General features: G+C 51.2%; 1 protein-coding gene across 2 annotated transcripts in view; it reads right to left on the bottom strand.

Annotated features, from left to right (window-relative positions):
• The window catches only part of LOC120860885 (integrin alpha-11), a 139,350-nt gene that overhangs the window by 22,054 nt on the left and 96,896 nt on the right, over positions 1–20,400 (bottom strand). For both annotated transcript variants that reach the window (XM_040236596.1, XM_040236595.1), the window contains exons 11-18: positions 16,974–17,118; positions 14,035–14,183; positions 10,672–10,812; positions 10,224–10,427; positions 8,999–9,129; positions 3,340–3,506; positions 1,834–1,976; positions 473–583 (exon numbers count right to left, since the gene is read on the bottom strand). In XM_040236596.1, the coding sequence (XP_040092530.1) occupies positions 473–583; positions 1,834–1,976; positions 3,340–3,506; positions 8,999–9,129; positions 10,224–10,427; positions 10,672–10,812; positions 14,035–14,183; positions 16,974–17,118 (1,191 nt within the window). The remainder of the gene's footprint in view (positions 1–472; positions 584–1,833; positions 1,977–3,339; positions 3,507–8,998; positions 9,130–10,223; positions 10,428–10,671; positions 10,813–14,034; positions 14,184–16,973; positions 17,119–20,400) is intronic.

Below are 20,400 nucleotides of genomic sequence, written 5' to 3'. Positions count from 1 at the left end.
GGTTGAAAAATGTGGATTGGGGGGTGTGCAGAGCCATTGATGAGGCTAAAACGACTTATTTTTGAAATACTTCGAGCTGGGAGGACTGTCAATAAGTCGATCATTCAACCAGTGCAGACCAGGCTCTGTGGTTGAATCACTCTCTGACCTCCAGTGTCCTTATCTTTAAATGAGGGAGGTGGCAATTGAGAACTAAAGTCCCTCTGGTCCTGTGACTCTCAGGATCCATGCCAGGCTCACTCTCTGCTGGGGATACAGGAAACCTCGAAGACTGGGTCCTTACCCTTAAGAAACTGCTCAGCACAGGTCACGAGGAGGGAGGGAAGGACATGCTGGGGGTCTGTGGGGCAGGAGATGGGAAGGTGCAGTAGGGGAAGAATTCATTTGCCCTCACAAAGCCTGGGCTTCTGGGAGGAGGCGAGGGCTGGGGTTGGGTATGTGCCAGAGCTGTTCCCCGGGTGCCAGGACATACCGAGACCCTGAGGGTCGTGGGCCAGCCGTCATCCAGCATGGGGCCGTAGTCAGGGTCCTCCAGGGAATACTCGATTGAGAAGGTCACTGGCTTCACATAGTCAGCGGTATCCTGTGTGGGAGGAGATGAGGAGGGGGTGAAGGCAGAGGGAACATTCCTGTCTGGGCCAGGGCCACTGAGAGAGAACTGTCATCTCCCTAAGCTGGGAGGGCAGCAACTTGTCAGCTCTGAGCATGAGTCCACGGAGCCTTAGCACCTGTGGGTGGACAGAGGTTCCCAGATGGGTCTGTAGCTGGTGTGTGTGCCTCCTAGAAAGGGCCCTTGGGTCCGTGTATGCCAGCCCCACTGCCTGCATGTTCCACCAACTCCGGCTCATCCTTCAAGGCTGGGAACCTGTATCTAGGAAGCCAGCCAGCAACACGTGGCCACACTCTGTTCAGACTTTACTGACACTCTTGCCCTGCATCCTAACTATGTGATTTTGTGCTAGTCCTAGCCTCTCAGCAGCCTCTTAGCACTGTCCTAGCACTGTGACAAGGCTTAATAAATGTGTCAAATCAATGAAAGAAGACACATGAAAAGGGGCACTCAGGGGATGCCTAGAGCTGAATGAAAAATCCCCGAATCTCTCATGGAGCGCAAATCTTGACACGAGTGGCTTCCTTGTGTTAAGGCGTATCTAATAAGTTCCCAGATGACGGTGCTGCTAGTCTGGGGCCCCCACTTTGAGAACACAGACACGTCATAGGGGTGACACATTAACAGACACTAGGACTCCTTATTTTCCTGATCTTTGCCCGTTGGACACTGAGGCCAGGCGGGCTGAGTGTTCCCTGTCTGTGTCTCCAAGGCTGGAGCTGTGCCTGGGTGTCTGGAGTTTCTGGGTGGAGGAATTGGCCCTACTGGTTTCCCTGTCTGCCAGGCTGGCCTCTGTTCCTCCCCCCAGACTCTTCATTGGTCTTCCACCTTCCTTGGTCTTCCTTTTTAGCTGATGCCTGCTTATCCCTTCCTTCTGAGCCATGGCCCCTGACCCCCATCCTCTCTGCAAGACATCACTGAAGATTTAACCCCCTGCTTAAGCAATGGTGGGCATATGGGAGATGGCAAAGGGGATATCAGAGGACGGTCCAGTGAGGTGGGGAAGCAGTGTGACCCAGTGGCCTCTGCTCTGCGGTATGAGTGTGGGTGGCCAAGGTCCAGGACACTGCTCCCTGCTGGCCTCCTGAGGTCTGCTGGGGGCTCAGCACCAGCCGGGCGCCAGCTGAGCTCTCTGCCTCTCCATGGCAGCACCTCCTTCAGCTCTGTTCTCTTCCTGGAGGAGCCTGGGCTCTGCTTCTGGGGCTGCAGTGCGTCTGGCTCACCAGCACGTGGAAGTTGATCCGCTCACAGTGCTCCTGGCCAGAGGAGAGCAGGGCGGCCCTGTTGGTGTACCGGTCGCCACCCTCATCCAGGTGGGCCCGCGGTGTGTACCGCCTCTCATCCATGGTGGCATTATACCTGATGCCTGGAGGAAGGAGAGGGTAAGACCATGGAGGTGGAGCCACATTTCCACCAAAGACTGTTTACTTCCCTTTACAAATAGCCTTTGGAAAGTCAGCCTCCTCCAGGAAGCCCTCCAGGCTGACCAAGGAAGAGCTATGCCTCTCCCCTCATAAGGCTCAATGTAGGCAGGAAACTCCCACATGGAGAGCAAGCAGTACAGTGAGAAAAGCCAAAGGAAGGAAGTAAAGAGAAGAGGAAGAAGGAAGAAGGAGAAAGGGAGATGGAATTGGTAGTGAAGGGATAAAGAAAGAGGAAGAGATGGAGGGAGAGTGAACTCAGTGGAAGAGGTGAGGAGACAGTATGTGCGTCATGATATTTGAGCCCCTTCTGGAGTCAACACAGCTCTGCCCCTCTTCTGTCACCTTCCCAAGTCTCACCCTCAGCTCTGAGATCCTATCGGGCCTGGATCTGAGTTTCTGCAGGTGGCAGTTCCCATCACACTAGGGAGGACTAGCCAGGCCCTGCCCACCAGCTCCTCAAACCTAAGACAGTTCTGAGGTTAAAGACCGCATTCCCCTCCCTTTCAACTGGGTTGATCTTTTGCTAAATGTAAGAAAAGCCCAGCCCCTTCTCTGGTACCCCAGCAGCACTCTGTGTGCCAGGTCCTTGGTATTATTCTCCTTTCATAGAAGCTGAAAGAATGATACCACCACCCAGGTTTGCCTTTGTTCTCATCTTCCTTCTCGAACACTCATTTTTAAGTCATCTGATTGGTCCTGCTCCTTGGCTGAGAAGCTCTCTGCGGTCCCAGTTTCTTGCACTGGCCTAGCCTGGTCCTGGAACCTGCAGCTGTCACTTGCTGGGGATGACTGGGCCCAGGGCTGCCACAAGCCAGTGTCTGATCCCAGCCTTGGCTGAGAGTGAAGGACCCTCAGAAGGAAACTGTCCTGCTGTGGACTCAAGCTCACTTTGAGCAGAAACCACTGCTACTTGGGTCTTTATCCACCTGATCCCGTGTTTCAGATCCCTCACGGGTCTGACTCTTTCTCTGAATCTGACTTCACAGCTTCTACAGCCTAAGCTATTGGACTGCTTCTGGTCCCCTGTTCTGATTCAAGCACTATCTCTGACTGTTTCCACCTTCCCCGGCCTCTCCCACATTAGTCACCCCTGCTCACTGCCATCCTCTTCCTGGCATGAGAGCCCCTCTCTGCCCTTTGGAATGAGAGCACTGAATGGGCATCTAGAAGTCATCAGATGCGGCTCTAGGTGTGACCCTGGCACTCAAAACCCATTTCAGCAAAAGCCCAGATTTAGAAACAGAGCAAACACAAAGTCCTCAGGGGAGAGATGGAGCTGGGGGAGTGGGGAGGGGCCGGATTTACCGACTGTTGCAGTTTGGTAATGGGGTGCCAGGAAGACGGGCGTGAAGCAGAGGAAGGCAGCCAGGCAGGTGGCATCTCTGCCACTGCGTTTGCAATCCCTGTGAAAGATGTTGATCTTGGATGGCTCAAAGTGGAGGCTGGCATTGATCTGAACCACAGGGCGGGACCTGCAGGAGGAGGGAGAGAAGCAGGGGTGGGCAGGGTGCAAGGTTGCCCTGCTGGGACCTGGGGGAAGGTGGAGAGCCAGATGGAATGGGATCTCTAAAACCACCACTGGAGGGTGAGGAGGTGGTGGGACCTGCAGAGAGGGGCTCTGGTGTCACCAGATTGGACAAAAATGTGCACAAGCAGATGAAGGGCAGGCTAAGTAATCTCATAGCCCCTCAAGGCAACCTTTTGTCATTTTCCTAGGGGCTGTGTTCGCTACAGACCATACTGACACCCTTTTGCCTCCTCATCACATCAACCCTGCATGTCCATTACAGTAACCTGGAGAGCTTTAAAAACTCCTGATGCCTGAACTAGAACAAAACATTTTAAAATTTGTATGGAAATACCAAAGACTCCAAACAGCCAAAGCAATTCTGAGAAAGGAAAACAGCTGGAGGAATCAGGCACCTTGACTTCAGACTACAATACAAAGCTACAGTAATCAAAACATTATGGTACTAACACAAAAACAGAAATATAGATCAATGGAACATGAAACAAAGCCCAGAAATAAATCCACACATCTATGGCCAATTCTTTACCATCTGAGCCACTAGGGAAGCCCCCAAATTCTGGAATGGATAGCCTATCCCTTCATCAGCAGATCTTCCCAACCCAGGAATTGAACTGGGATCTCTTGCATTGCAGGTGGATTCTTTACCAGCTGAGCTACCAGGGAATCCCTATGGTCAATTAATTTATGACAAAAGAGGCAAGAATATACAGTGGAGAAAAGACAGTCTCTTCAATAAATGGTGCCAGGAAAACTGGACAGCTACATGCAAACAAAATGAAACTAGAATAAAAGCTTTTGCCTAGCAAAGGAAATCATAAACAAAACAAAAAGACAACCCACAGAACGGGAGAAAATATTTGCAAATGAAGTGACTGACAAGGGATTAATCTCCAAAATATACGAATAGCTCATGCAGCTCAATATCAAAAAAGAAGACAACACAATCAAGAAATGAGCAGAAGGTCTAAATAGACATTTCTTCAAAGAAGACACACAGATGGCCAAAAAGCACAATAAGAGATATTTAACATTCCTAATTACTGCTGCTAAGCCGCTTCAGTCATGTCCAACTCTGTGTGACCCCATAGACGGAAGCCCACCAGGCTCCCCTGTCCCTGGGATTCTCCAGGCAAAAACTCTGGAGTGGGTTTCCATTTCCTTCTCCAATGCGTGAAAGTGAAAAGTGAAAGGGAAGTCGCTCAGTCATGTCCAACTCTTTGTGACCCCATGGACTACATTCCAGGCAAGAGTGCTGGAGTGGGGTGCCATTGCCTTCCTAATTACTAGAGAAATGCAAACCAAAACTGTAATGAGGGATCACCTCACACTGGTCAGGGTGGCATCATCAAAGAAATCTGCAGACAGTCAATGCCAGAGAGGGTGGGGAGAAATGGAACCCTCCTTCACAGTTGGTGGTAATAAGAATTGGTATACCAGTATGAAGTTTCCTTAAAAACTAAAAACAGAACTACTACAGGATCCAGCAGTCCCACTCCTGGGCATATATCCAAAGAAAACCACAATTCAAAAAGATCCATGCACCCCAGTGTTCACTGCAGCACTGTTTACAGCAGCCAAGACAAGGAAGGAACCTAAATGTCCATCCACAGAGGAATGGGTAAGGAATATGTGGTGTATAGACATACATAACAGGAAGCAACAGTTAGAACTGGACATGGAACAACAGACTGGTTCCAAATAGGAAAACGAGTATGTCAAGGCTGTATATTGTCACCCCGATTTAACTTATATGCAGAGTACATCATGAGAAACACTGGACTGGAAGAAACACAAGCTGGAATCAAGATTGCCGGGAGAAATATCAATAACCTCAGATATGCAGATGACACCACCCTTATGGCAGAAAGTCAAGAGGAACTAAAAAGCCTCTTGATGAAAGTGAAAGAGGAGAGTGAAAATGTTGGCTTAAAGCTCAACATTCAGAAAACGAAGATCATGGCATCCGGTCCCATCACTTCATGGGAAATAGATGGGGAAACAGTGGAAACAGTGTCAGACTTTATTTTGGGGGGCTCCAAAATCACTGCAGATGGTGATTCCAGCCATGAAATTAAAAGACGCTTACTCCTTGGAAGAAAAGTTATGACCAACCTAGATAGCATATTCAAAAGCAGAGACATTACTTTGCCGACTAAGGTCCATCTAGTCAAGGCTATGGTTTTTCCAGTAGTCATGTATGGATGTGAGAGTTGGACTGTGAAGAAGGCTGAGCGCCAAAGAATTGATGCTTTTGAACTGTGGTGTTGGAAAAGACTCTTGAGAGTGCCTTGGACTGCAAGGAGATCCAACCAGTCCATTCTGAAGGAGATCAGCCCTGGGATTTCTTTGGAAGGAATGATGCTAAAGCTGAAACTCCAGTACTTTGGCCACCTCATGCGAAGAGTTGACTCATTGGAAAAGACTCTGATGCTGGGAGGGATTGGGGGCAGGAGGAGAAGGGGACGACGGAGGATGAGATGGCTGGATGGCATCACTGACTCGATGGACGTGAGTCTGGTTGAACTCCAGGAGTTGGTGATGGCAGTGAGGCCTGGCGTGCTGCAGTTCATGGGGTCGCAAAGAGTTGGAGACAGCTGTGTGACTGAACTGAACGTATGGAATATAAAATGGAATATTACTCACTCACAAAAAATAATTAAATAATGATATTTACAGCAATATGGATGTACCCAGAGATTACCATACTAAGTGAAGTCAGAGAAAAACAAATATCATAAGATATCACTCATATGTGGGATCTAAAAAAAAGATACGCACGAACTTATTTACAAAACAGATACAGATTCACAGACTTTAAAAACAGACTTACAGTTACCAAACGGTAAAGATGGAGGGAGAGATAAACTGGAAATATTTGGGATTAACATATATATAGTACTATATATAAAATAATCCACAAGGCCCTACTGTATCGCACAGGAAACTCTACTCAATATTCTGTAAAAACCTCTATGCGAAAAATCTCTGAAAAAAGTGGAGACACGTATATGTATAACTGAATCACTTTGCTGTACACCTGAAACACAGCATTGTAAATCAACTACATTCTACTATAAAATAAAAATTAAAAAATCCTGATCCCCAAATTGCTCTCCATGTCAAATCAAACCAGAATCAGCATCAACATGTCTTAAAGCAACGCTTCTCAGACTTTAGTATATTGGCACATTTCCTGGGGATCTTGTTAAAAAGCAGGCCTGGTATTTCTAGCAAGCTCTCAGGTGAGGTTAGTGCCATCGGTACCTGGACCATATTTTGGAGAAGGTGCGTGTTAAAGCACCCTGGGTGACTCCGATGTGCAGCCAAAGGAGAAAACGACTCACAGTTCTAAGACTCCCCACTCATCCACCCCTCCCAACACGGCCCCATCCAGGCAGTCAAGGAAATACAAATTTACTCTTGTATTGACTAAGTCAAATAGAGTTAGGGAAGGAAATTATTGCCTCTCCAAACCATGCATTTATATCAAAAGAAACAAGTGTAGTGAGTTTTACATGCTTCAGAGTTGTAGCTTGATTGTGCTAATACCCTGCTCTTCTTAGTGCAAGGGGGATGGTGCTTCCTCTGTGCTGTGGAGTGAGAAGGGTAGGTTTGAGTCTTGGCTCCTACTGGACAGACCATGTGATCTCTGACGGGGAATTGTGAGAATCAAAGAACGTAAGTGAGAATGCCCTTGGACATTGCAAAATGCTGTGTAAATATAATGGCTTTTATCAGTGGTTCTCAGACTTAGGTGCCTACTGGAAGCGAACACCTGGAGAGTCTTTAAATGCCTGAGTTCTTGACCTAGAAATTCTATGTTAAGTGGTCTGGGTAAAGCCTGGGTAATGAGAGGTTTAAAAGCTCCAGGTGATGCTAAGGGCAGGCATGTTTGAGATCCAGGGAGTCTGACTCTAAATTTTCCCTAGAGGGCTCCAGCCCATAGTTTCAGCACCACTCAGGTAGCACTCAGGTTTAGACATCACAAGCTAGGGCTTGATTGAATCCACTCTGTGGGCCCGATTCTTCTGGTATATGTGTGTCTCGTTTCCTGTAAAGAAGGTAGTTTATGTGTTGCCCCACAGACTTGGGAGACAACGTCTACCCCCTAACCTGGGCCTTGTTCACCTGTCTTGCTTCCTGGCTAGAACCAAAGCAGTCAATACATTTAGCCCAAGCTACTGTCGCTACCAAAGACCTTAGATCCGCCCCCTGACAAGCTGTGGCGCCAGTGCAACTTCCAGGCTGGACCTGCAGAGACCCCGCTTCCTCGGTGCTGCCCAGAGGCGTGGGGCAGCTGACACTTGGGCCCTGGCACTGGGGGGACACTGGGAGCTCGCAGACGCACTGCTCCCCGTTGCCCCCCGAAAGGGGCTGTTGCAGAAAGCAGAGGCTGCATTCTTTCTGCCTCTCTGGAGATGCTGGAGCAGGGAGCTGCCCAGAGCATGAGTCCGCAGCTCAGTAGGTACTTTCAGTTCCCCTGGACCCTCACTTCTGCTTCTGGGACTGAAGCCCCTCCCATAGCAGCACAGCCGCACAAGCTTTTGCCTCAGGCTCTGTTTTCTAGGGATCCTGGACTAAGACATTTCCTGAGTGGAAGGTAATATTCTTGAGGACCAAGAACATAAAGAGTCTCCCCGGGAAGTCATCAGCTATCTCTGTTTAACATCTTTCTTAAGTTGTATGAAAAATGTGATTGCACTTATATAAAATTATATGCAGATGGTAAAAGACCGGTAGGGAAATGCCAAAATGTTAATAGTGGTAATGTTAAGGTGATGAAACTATGGGTGATTTATTTCACAAATTTCTTTGTTATTGTATTTATAATAAAAGTATCAACATGTAAAAAATTAGCTCAAATTAAAGTTTTTTTTTTGCTCAAAAAGTAGCTGACACATCATATGGTAGAATAGACGGACTTTTAGAAAACCTTTTTTTTAAAAGTTGCAGACCATTGCTTAACACAGACCCCAAGTACAAATGCATGGCAAATATCTGATGGAATGGTACAGAAATGAGGTCCTGAGAAAGGAAACCAGGGGTTAGAAGGGGTTTGGAGGAAAGAAATCTTTTACACGAGGGGAGAAGGAGATCCTCCCAGCTGAGGAGAATATCCTCAGCCTGTCCCTTGAAGCCAAGTGGGAGAAATGCCCCAGTCATCAGAACTTTTAGGAAAAAGTCAAAGAGGGTTTTTAGCCACTAAATAGCTCTAAAATCTCTGAACCCCACTGAGAAGAGGGATTTGGACTTCAAAATAACTTACAGTGATTCCATAAAAAGGAAATTCGTAGTCACAACGGGATAAGAATAGGGTGAGTTTGGCCGACAGTGATTAAAGACAAGAGAAAGAGTCTAAAGCGTGTCTTGTAAACCCTGTATCCATCGAGACCCTCAAGAGAGCCCAAAATCGTGAAAAATGGGGGAACCAACCACAAAATCACGGCGTTGCCAAGAGCACCCACTGCCAAGTCCACAAGCCCGTCTTCATCAAGGTCCAGCTGCCCGTGAATGCTGCAGCCAAAATACTGGAGGCCAGGAGCCAGCTCCGAGGCGGGGATTCTCTGCAGGAAGCGGAAGGAAAGAGCTGGGTACCGATAGGAGAAGCTACACTGGGAGCCCTGGAGACAGCCTGTTTGAAACTATCAGGAAACTTCCTCAGCCCAAAGCTATCTCCTCTCCTGGTCTGTTTTGGAACCTGAAATTTCTACCATTAAGTCATTCTTTTGGATTAAGAAAATAATGTGTCATAAAAGGGTTCTCCACTGAAGAGGGAAAAGGGGGAAAGATGGGGTAGGAGATAAGAGAGACAAACTATTATGTATAAAGTAAATAAGCTATGAAGATCTATTATACAACACAGGGGATATGGCCAATATTTTATAATAACTATACATGGAACATAACCTTTAAAAATTGTGAACCACTCTGACGTACATCTGTAACATATAATATTGTACATCAACTATTTAAGAAAAGAATTTCCCATGAGATGTAAATACACATTACAAGGCATCACTATCTCTAAGTGTGATATAGTAGGCTATCCTACTAATAAAATAGGCAAAAGTGATGACCCTGAGGGGAAGGCGCTTGGGATGGCTCACTTTTGGGTACAGCACTGTTTCTAGCCTGAGGCATTTCCAGAGAAGAGGAGTCCAAACAGGCCTTCTCCATTCATTTGTTCAGCTGTGTCCGACTCTTTGCAACCCCATGGACTGTAGCCCTCCAGGCTTCTCTGTCCATGGGACTTCTCAGGCAAGAATACTGGAGTGAGTTGCCATTTCCTTCTCCAGGGGATCTTCCTGGACCAGGGAACAAACCAGCGTCCCCTGTGCTGGGAGGCAGATTCTCGACCACTGAGCCACTAGGGAAGCCCCAGGTCTTCTCTATGTATAGTCAGTTGCATGAAAGCATGTGAGGGCCAGCGGGATTCAGGTCCTTGGGGGGTTTTGCTATTGCTGTTGTTGGGGAGATGAAATTAAGCAGGGAAAGGGTATCCACAGGGGTGATGGGAAGGTCTTAAGACTAATTTCAACTTGAGGCAAGTAGAGCTAGGACAGACAGCAATCCTTTCCTGGGTGAGGACAGGGAATGAGCCACTAGGATTCCAAGCTCTAGCTCCATTCTTTCTGGGGGTTAGCGTGGGGGGCGGTACCTGCTTCGGCGTCTTCAGGATGCTGCCTTGGAGGCCATGGTAGATGTAGATGACGCCCCCGTGGTTGTCTTCCAGAGGGGCTCCCACCACCACATCGTTGTAGGAATCTTGATTGAGGTCCCGAACGGAGGCGATGGAGGAGCCGAATCGGGCGTTCTGGTAACCGTGGGAATCCTTCAACGTTCCATTGTAAACAAACCGGTCCTGCAAAATCAGGGGCAGGAAAAGGTTCAGCGGGGCTCGGCAGGGGCTCTCCGCTCTGGCCTGCAACATCCCCTCTGTTTCCTGGTTTCTTTCCCGCTACATAAACCCAACAATAGAAGAGGTTCCTCTCCTCTCCAGTCTGCAGGTATGCGCTGGCCTCCGCTTCCCAGCTTCCCTCATGGACACTTGATCAAGGCATGCATCAGGTGCCCCTGGAAAGCTGGCCAGCATCCGTGCTCCGTACCTGTCTCAGGTTATAGACGTACACCCTGCCCCGCTCTCCGCCCTCGCTGAAGTACATGGGCGCGCCCACCAGCAGGACGTCAGTCACACCGTCTTCGTCCACGTCCACCGAGGTGATCTCGCTCCCGTAGTAAGAGCCTATCTGCGGCACAGGGATGGGGGAGGGGGCTGGGCTGCTGAGAGGCCTCCCCTTACCAGTGGACAGCCTTTGGCTCAGACTCTTTGCTGAAAAAATGAGGGCCCCCACCCCCGCCAACTCTTTTCTCCTTAACCATTCCGCCACCACCAGACTTTCCATTATTTAACTTTTGTTCAGTTGCTAAATCCTGTCTGACTCTTTGTGACCCCCATGGACTACAGCACACCAGGCTTCCCTGTCCTTCACTGTCTCTTGGAGTTTGCTCAAACTCATGTCCATTGAGACAGGGATGCCATCCAACCATCTCTTCCTCTGTCGCACTTTTCTCATCTTGCCCTCAATCTTTCCCAGCATCAGAATCTTGTTCAGTGAGTTGGCTCTTCGCATCAGGTGGCCAAAGTATTGGAGCTTCAGCATCAGTCCTTCCAATGAATATTCAGGTTTGATCTCCTTGCTGTCCAAGGGACTCTCAAGAGTCTTCTCTGGCACCATAGTTCAAAAGCATCAATTCTTTGGCACTCAGCCTTCTTTATGCTCCAGCTGTCACATCCATACATGACTACTGAGAAAGCCATAGCTTTGACTATATGGTATAACATTCCAAATTATGCATATGCCAAACATGTTTAATCAGTCCTCTGTTGGATATTTAACTCATTTTCAATATTTTATTTTCCAAATAACTCTGGGCTTAGCACCTTGGGTGGTGACTTGTGATTTCTTCTCAGTATTTGAGCACTGACTGTGTTCCTCTCTCGCCTTGGGTGCCATGCCTCCAACTCAGCTAGAAACCTAAGGGTCCTCCTGGCTCCACTCCCATCTTTCCCACCTGCAGTCTCCCCACAAGTTCACTTGGTGGATGCCAAACATGTCCCAAACCCATCTACTTCCCTCCTCCTCTGATGCTTCTTCCTCAGGAGAGGCACCTTCCAAAGGAAGGACCCCCCCACCTCCAGACTGGCCCTCCAACCCACCCCTGTGGGGAGCTAGAGTGGCTTCCAGAAGCTGACCATGCCCCTTCCTTGCTTTGGGGGGAAATGTCCAAACTGCAGTGTGACCCTCCTGGACTGGCCTCCCTGCCTCCCCAGCCTCTGGCTCCCACCCTCTGGCTCCCACATCCCCCGACAGTGATTTCTCTCATTGTCAGAAATTTTTTCTCTCACTGTCAGATTTTTTTCAGAAATCACTGAAGTGATTTCTCTTCTCCAAAAGTCCCCTGCTCTGGTGGGCTTCCCAGCTTCTCTTGCACATACTTCTCTTTAGCCTCTACCCCTTTCTCCTCCCCTCTCTCCAGGTCATGTCTATCGTCCTACAGGTCACTTCCTGTTCAAAGACACCCCTGGCCTTCCCTATTCCATCCCCTGCCGAGGGGCCCCCTTCTCCATGCTCTCCCCCAGCCCCGTCCTCCTCCCCCCAGCACTGGTTCCCTCCACAGACGGCCCCCAACAGTGGGCGCTGCTCCTGTCTCATTCCCTCCAGGCCTGGGTGCTGTGCCTGGCACACAGGAGGTGCTCTATAAATGTTTATAGGAGCAAGGGGTTGCTCAGGAAAGAAAAGGAGCCCTTCCCAAGGACAGGCCCTGTGTGAGGCACTTTACAGCCTCCCACTGTCTTGGGAGAGATCATTGTCCTTGTTTCACAGGGAAGGAACTGGAGCTCAGAGAATTTGAGTCACTAGTGCAAGGTCAGAAGGCCGGTTACAGCCAAATTGGGTTGGAACTGATTCTCCCTTCCCGGCTTGGGGTGTTTTCAGAAGAAATTTATCCTCAAGCATTAAAAGCTTTTAACTGAGGAGAATGATTTAAAAAAAAATACAGAAGAGGGGGAAAAAGGAAATTATAAACACGGTGTGGGGAGGAGAGAGATGTGCCTACATAGAGTGATTAAGAGGCAGACAGAGCAAAGAGAGAGGCGGAGAGAGACTGTCTAAACATGTGGCCTCAGCTATATGGGTCACGGTGATTTGGAATCCACTTAACTTAGCTGCTTTCAGTGCTGCGGTTTCTCGTTTGGATGTTGGAGGCAGATCCAGGCAGTAAAAATGTCATATATTCTTCGGCGAATTCCCTCCGGCTCTCAAGGTCTAACCTTGGATTCCTGAGAGCCGGCCCTGGGTGGGGTGTGGGCGGGCAGTGTGGAGGCTGGGACCAGAGCAGCGCCCGGGTCCCCCAGTGCCCTTGGGATGGGAAGAGGAATGGTGAAAGGATGGCTCCCTGCAACTAGAGGGATTGAAGTTAGACCTGGCCGTGAGCGTGTCCTCATGGCCAAGGGCAGTAGAAGAGGCAGGAAGCAGGGCTGTTCCCAGGCTCTGGAGCACCAGGGGCAAGCCAAGAATAACAGGAAGGAGCTGAACAGGGCTCAGCTCAGCGCAGGGTGCCATGGATACTGGATGCTGCCAGGCAGGAGGGGCCAAGGCCTTGTGTGGGGGTCGTTGGGGTCAGGAGGTAGCACAATGTAGGCAGCCCCACCAAGAGTCCAGGATTCTGAGCTTTACCCAGTGAATCTACCCAATAACCGGGGAAAAGCTGTGTTGCTTCTCAGGACCACAGTTTTCCTGGGCTATTGAAATAACCTGTATCAGAACCCTGTTTCCTGATCTTTTCACCATCACTGACTTTAATCATAGCTTTCCCCCGTGCATTCAGGACCTTCTAACATGAGACTCTTAGCAGCACAGCCTCGTTGCTCACCATGTCTTGGGGGGTGCTGTGACATTGGCGTTGTACCATTCGGCATCGTGCCCGTTCCAGGGAAGGAAAGAAGTTGGCATGTTGGTGCACCCCTGGGGCCTGTTGTGGGCAGAGGCCTGACTCCTCCCACTTCTGGTAGCACCAAGGTGGCATGAGGAACACGGGGCCCCTTCAGATGCCTAGAGGCCTTGTCAGCCCAAGCTGGGAAGTCATAGCCTGGATGTTGCCTCTGCCAGAGCCCTGAACTCTAGACACGACCAGAGAGATGCTGGTGGTCGGGGGCAGAGGTCTGGCTAGTGCACCAGAGACAAGGGCTCCATGGGTTCTCCCAGGTTCTCATTGCTGCAGCAGGGTCTGAGATCTGGCTTTCTGGGGAGGGAGCATCAGCTCCAAGGTAGGTATAAAGAGGGCATACCCCCCTAGCCAGGAAGGATGTTTCTGGATCTGGGGGCAGTCCTGTGAGGGACAGTCCCTCCCAACCTCGCCACCCTGTCTGTCCCACCTGTCGGCCCCGCCCCCAGCCCCCTCTGTGTTACCTGCTCGCCCCGCAGGGCCTGGTGGATGGTGAGACTCCGGTTGCTGTGCATGGTGAACAGGATGACTTTGCCTGTGTGGTTGAACCGGGGGGCTCCGGCCACGTACACCCGCCCCTGCCTGGAGGACACGACCGATGTGACTGTGTACCCTGCCGTGGGAGGAAACAGGCTGGTCTCTGGCCCCATGGCCTGGCAGACCTCACCAGGGCCTTGCGGCATGGGTGGGCCACTGAAAGGAGAGCATTCAGAGCAGGCTGAGCAGATGGTAGTTCCAGGCTCAGCTGAGGAGGAGGCCTAGAAGAGGCAGGGCTTGGAAGGGGCTGGTGGACAGTGCAGGGAACTCACTGAGCCCACCCTCTGCTGGCGGGCATCGAAAGAAGCCAGGTGGGGTCACTAAAAGGCATCGCTGACCTGGAACATGAACATCACCTGCTTCACGCGCCCTACAAGTGAGCACGTGAGGGAACAGGGAGGCGAGAGAACAAACCCCAGCCATACTTCTTTTCATACTGGGCCGGCTTTGTTTCTGATCCCCACCAGTAGTCTCTCTGGGGACCAAGCAATGTCCTCTTCATTACCAATATGCCTTGTTAAGTGGTCCACCAAAAACTGAAGGGTTGGCTGTGCAGAGACAAGGAATTGCTCTGCTCAGGGCATGCAGGTGGGGGGTCTCAGAGATTCCTGCAGCCCCAAAGCTCTGCAGCCCCAAAGCGGAGAGCGCCCAGGCTTTTCTGCATCCACACACATATGCCACTCAGAAGAGAACAAGACAGAAACCCAGGGGCTCTTTGGGAAAGGCCTCCAATCCATGTTCTCGGGATCAGTGCCTGGTCCCTGTGAATTTCCAGTCGAGCACTCGGCTCTGGGGAGTGGCTGTGCAGTGTCCTCAGTGAACTCTCCTGAAAATGGGACCCTTGCAGGTGTGCAAAGCTGAGTCCTACTTCCTGCCAGATGATTTGGAGAGTGGATCACAGTTTTTAGATGAGTGTCAGGCCTTTCTGGCAATTCCTGGGTGCTTTCTGGGGAATGAGCGGCTCCTTCTGCTGTGTGTGCATGCCTGTGTGCACACCTGTGTATATGTGGGTAACTGTCTCTCGGGTCCCACCAGTTGCTTTCAGAATGGCTGCAGGATGCACAGAAGCCAGCTCACAGTGGCCAGGAGTGTGGGTGCAGTAGGGTGGGAAACTGGTTCTAGACACACCATCTTTGACTCTTGGAAAGGTATTCTGGGAAGTGGGGTAGGTGAGAGCAGGATATCACATGGAGGGGGGCTAACGGCTGTGAATTCAGAGCAATCACAAACATACGAAGGTAGGGCAGGCTTGGCCTTGTGCAGTGGAGCAAGGGTTTCCTCCATGCTGAGTCCTCAGCGGCATTACTGAGAGTATTCTCATTGACCCCAGGTGTTTGGGCTTCCCCGGAAGGAAGGACAGTGGTAATGGGAGGGTCCTGGGGGCTAAATGTCCTGGGGGCAGGCGAGGGCTGACTCTCAAAGCTCTAAGCAGTGCTGAGAGCTTCCTGCTTCCCTGCTGTCTGCTGGCTGTGGTTGCAGTTCCCATGTGGCTCTGACCAGCAGGCAAGGCCACCCTGAAAGCTGAGAGCCTCCCTGAAGGCCTGGGGCCGGAAGTCCATCAGCTTCCCCAGTGTGGAGGCGGAGAGCCTGGCCTCCTGGTCTCCTTCCCCAAACTCCCTGTCTCCCTTGGGGCACAGAGGGAGGCATCTTCCAGAGATTCCCCCACAGTGCCCTCGCTGGATGAAGCCCCAGAGAGAGGAGGAGCAGAAAGGCGCTCCTTCCGGACTCCCACCCAAGGAGGGACCATGGTTGGGCCTCATGAAGGGTCTTCTGGGAGGAGGAATGACTTTCCCACCACAGAGAGGCCCACTGCCAACTTAGTTCACGGAGAAGTGGGGTCTGAGGCTGCATTGGTGATAACGTCACAGCTGGTAGACGCGGTTCAGAAACTCAGGAAGACTTACAGACAGTGGGAGCCCTTCTCCTTTCTTCTGGTTCAGCCCTTTCTGCATGAATGACAGAGGCTCGCTTCTACAAAGCTGGAGGTGACTGGGCTATGGTTAAGGTCTCACAGCTGGGACCTGTCACCACCAGGCCAGTGACTCACACTTTTCTTTTTACGACCACCTTAAGGTGCTTAAGGTGAGCTTCCCTTGTGGCTCAGCTGGTAAAGAATTCGCCTGCGATGCAGGAGACCTGGGTTCGACCCCTGGGTTGGGAAGATCCCCTGGAGAAGGGAAAGGCTACCCACTCCAGTATTCTGGCCTGGAGAATTCCATGGATGGGGTCGCCATGAGTTGGACACGACTGAGTGACTTTCACTCACACTAAGGTGCTTAATGGGAGATGACTCCTGCTTTGGTTGTAACGCAAAGATTCGGACATGACTGAGCGATTGAACTGAACTGAGCACATCCTCAGCTTGCACTTTTGCCTCGGAGAGGCAGACTTCCTGCACTCAATTCTGAAAACACACCAACAGCTGCCGGAGAGTCTAGAGGCATCAGTGGAAACAATTTCAGGTCAGACTGCTTGTCATTTATTCTGGCAGTCTGCAATCTTTTTGGCACCAGGCACCAGTTTTGTGAAAGACAATTTTTCCATGGATAGGGGCGGTGGGGGAGATGAGGAATGGTATATGAAGCTTCGCTCACTTTCTCACCTCCTGTTTCATGGCCCGGTCCACGGCCTGGTTTGGGGACCCTGATTTATTCTAGCTACTAATGGAGAGCCCGTGATGAGCCAGGCATGGTGCTGGGCATGCTGGATGCCAGCCCGGAGGGGTAGGTAATGACTTCTGACTGTGCTTGAATCAGCATAGACGACGCACGGACAAGCCCCTCGTCTCGTGTTTGAGCATGTTCTGGACCCCCAAGTCCTCTCCTGGCCCACCGCCCACCAGCCACCCCTCAGCCCTGCCTCTTACCCAGGTAGGCGCCGTGGTTCTTGAGCTCCTCGGGGAATTCCTTCAGGTAAGACTCACGGAGAGGAATGACCTTCCCACTGCTGGTCTCCTTTAGCACAGCTCCGTTCCAGTCATAAGCACCCACGGCTCCCAGCAGAATCCCGTCCTGACATCAGGGAGAAGGTGCACATCAGCTCATGTTCCCTGGGGTGCCCCTGGCCAGGACTATCTGCCCTACACCCACATCATGAAGCATCTGCCTGCCCCCTCTGGCACCTCCTGCCCAGTTCGTTAATAGCCCAACTTCCAACCAGGATTCTTGACTTTAACAGGAGCTGAGGGCTTTCTTGCTCCACTCCATTCTTAGGATAAAGTGGGTCAAGCTGATCCCAAGGATGGGATCTTAGGAAACAAGGAATGTTCTAGAAACAAGCTCCAAATCCAGGACCAAAGTTGCATTCCATTCCGGGCTTCAGAACCTTTCTAGCAAATCCCTTGTCGCCATCCCTTCCTTCTGACACTCCTTTAAGTGATGAAGGTTGCTCAGTCGTGTCCGACTCTTTGCGACCCCGTGGACTATACAGTCCATGGAATTCTCCAGGCCAGAACACTGGAGTGGGTAGCCTCTCCCTTCTACAGGGGATCATCCCAACCCAGGGATCAAACCCAGGTCTCCCACATTGCAGGCGGATTCTGTACCAGCTGAGCCACCAGGGAAGCCCCCTCCAAGTGCGGCACGTGTGCTGTTCCGGGGCTTCCCAGGTGGCACGGGTGGTAAAGTACACTCCTGCCAGTGCAGGAAATGGCAGGAGACGTGGGTTTGATCCCTGGCTCGAGAAGATCCACTCCAGTATTCTTGCCTGGAGAATCCCACGGCTAGAGGAGCCTGGCATGCTACAGTCCACGGGGGCGCACAGAGCCTGACACGACTGAAGCGACTTGGCATGCACACACAACCTGTGCTTCTCCTCCTTCCTTCGCAGCGTCTGAGTTGCTTTCCTGTGTGTAAACGCTACTTCTTCATTTCTTCGGTACAAATTCACTGTGTGTCTGTCTTATGTCAGACACTTGCTTAGTGCTGGGGATACTATCCCTGCCCCCACCGAGCTCACAGACACTAAAATACAGACACAAATAAACCTAATACTTGCAAACCGTGATGACTGCCACACAATGAGGGCTGCGATAAATCCTGGCGTGAGATTGAATTTAGATTGAGATGGGGCTCAGGAAAAGCATTTTGAGCAAGTGATGCTTACTTATCCAGACACCTGGAGAGATGAAATAATTTGTGCAAAGGCCCTGAGGCTGGAGACAGTTCAGAGCCTTTGGCTTCAAGGAACTGAAAGCTGTTCGACTGGGCTGGAGCCCCGAGTGAGAGAAGCAGGGTGGTTCAACATGAGGCTAGACAGGTAAGCCAGGGCCACGTCTGTGGCAGCCAGCACCTCAAGGACAGGAGGTCGTCTTTAATTTCAGGGTAAGCAGATGCTCCGATGCCTGGGCAGGAAGATGGGGAGCTCCAGCTCCCTGAGGGGAAGCCTCCAGGGTCATTTCCGGGGGACTGGACTGAGTCTACTCACTCTCTGGGCTGCCCCTGAACTCTATCTCCACCCCCAACCATCCACATAACTCGTGGACACAGGAAGATGAACAACAAGCACTCAGAAGAGGGAGAGCAGTGACTAGGGACAAGGAGGGGCTGAGGAGGGGGGGTGGAAGCAGGAGGGGCCACCTTCCTGGGTCACCTTGGTGATCACGAGCCAGGGGCACCTAGTTTTGCCTCCCAGCTTTGGAATGTTAAAGCACAAGCTGGTGAAGTCATCTCTCTCCCACTAAGCCCCACCTTCAACCCAGCTGGTGAGTGGAATTTGAGGTTTCCCCACCATTGGTGCCCAGAGTACTGAATTTTTCTTTTCCTGGTGGCTCAGTTGGTAAAGAATCTGCCTGCAAGGCTGGAGACCCAGGTTCAGTCCCTCGGTGGGGAAGATCCCCTGGAGAAGGAAATGGCTACCAACTCCAGTGTTCTTGCCTGGAAAATCCCACGGACAGAGGAGCCTGGTGGGCTATAGTCCATGGGGTCGCAAAGAGAAAGACACGACCAAACGACTAAACCACCACCACCAAAGACAGGGGGTCAGTAGAAAAATGTGACTCAGGCCTGGGGACAACAGCGCCGTAACTAAATATACAGGCAGAGGCCTCAGCACTGATTTCATCACTGGTGGCGGAGGGGGCAAGATTGGGAACTGTAATAGGCTATGCTTCCTTTTCTCATTTCCAAGGTTCCACTTTCAAGAGTCAAGTTGATCATATATGAGGATTAAAGTCCTAATATTTTAGAGGTTGAAGTGACTGTTCAGACAGGATGTTTTTACAGCTAAACATAAGCCGCTCTTGGGCGAGTCTGATGTGCCCGGTTGTGTTTGATGTCGCATTTTCTCATCAGCTTTTTTTCTCCTACTCTGGGCGCTGCAGCCTGGGAGAGAGCCTGACAATCTGTCGGGGCCAGGATCCAGGCCAGGGCCTCAGAGACTCCTGCCAACATTCCTCACTCTTGGGGTGTGCTCCATTCTTGGCAAGATCCTTTCTCCTCCAGTCACCCATTTGTGGGAGGCCAGCAGGACAGTCATTATCTGCACTAGACTAGTGAGCACCCAAGATTCAGAGAGGGAAAAGGGGTTGCCTGAGGTCACACAGCAAGTCAGTGGCAGGGCTGGGATGGAGTTGGCCAGAGGGGAAAAAATGCTCATTGGCTTCCACAGAAGCCTCTAGATTCTGCTTGCAATATGACAGCAGGCCAGTCTGCTTCCTGGGGAGGCCTTTGAAGATGAATGTTTGGCTTTGCAGATGACTGGAAACCTCTGATGTACTGAGAAGGCCTGGCTTCACTGGGCACCTGGGATTCAGCTTGGGGAGACCGATGCTGACTCACCACGGTGGGGCTTGGCAGTTCCGTCGGAACTTCTGCATTTGGCAGCACTGGGGGGCCGAGGGCTTCTGGGCCCTGACCTTCTGCCAGTCTACCTGGCGGTGGCTGCAGGCAGGCTTGCTCTCCCAGTGGGAGGCCCTTTGCCGAGCAGGGTCTCCTGGGGCCCAGCTGCGGACAGGGTGCCCTGTGAGGAGTGGGCTGGCTGAGAGGGCAAGCCCAGGCCACCAAGGCAAACCACAGGTGGTCACCATCTTTTCCCAGTTGGGAAAACCCAGACCTTTTGAGTCTGGAAAAAATCTGGAAGCATGGGGCTGAAGAAAGGGCCAAAGATTTGATAGAAGAAGCCAGGCATTCAAGCCCAGCTGGAAAACAAACAGAAGGGCGTCATGGGGAAGCTCCGTGTTCTCCGCTCCAGGCCCGGCACTGGCTCTCTCACTTACGGCCTCCTTCCCGGCGAGGTTCCCGGGGATATGACCAGGGTGCGCCTGGGTGGCAGCTGACCTTCCTGGCTCTCTGTGC

The sequence above is a fragment of the Oryx dammah genome, unplaced genomic scaffold (assembly GCF_014754425.2).
Source record: "Oryx dammah isolate SB20612 unplaced genomic scaffold, SCBI_Odam_1.1 HiC_scaffold_11209, whole genome shotgun sequence".
NCBI lineage: Eukaryota > Metazoa > Chordata > Mammalia > Artiodactyla > Bovidae > Oryx > Oryx dammah.
Note: the sequence above shows the minus strand (reverse complement) of the source record. Positions and strands in the feature narration are given on the sequence as shown.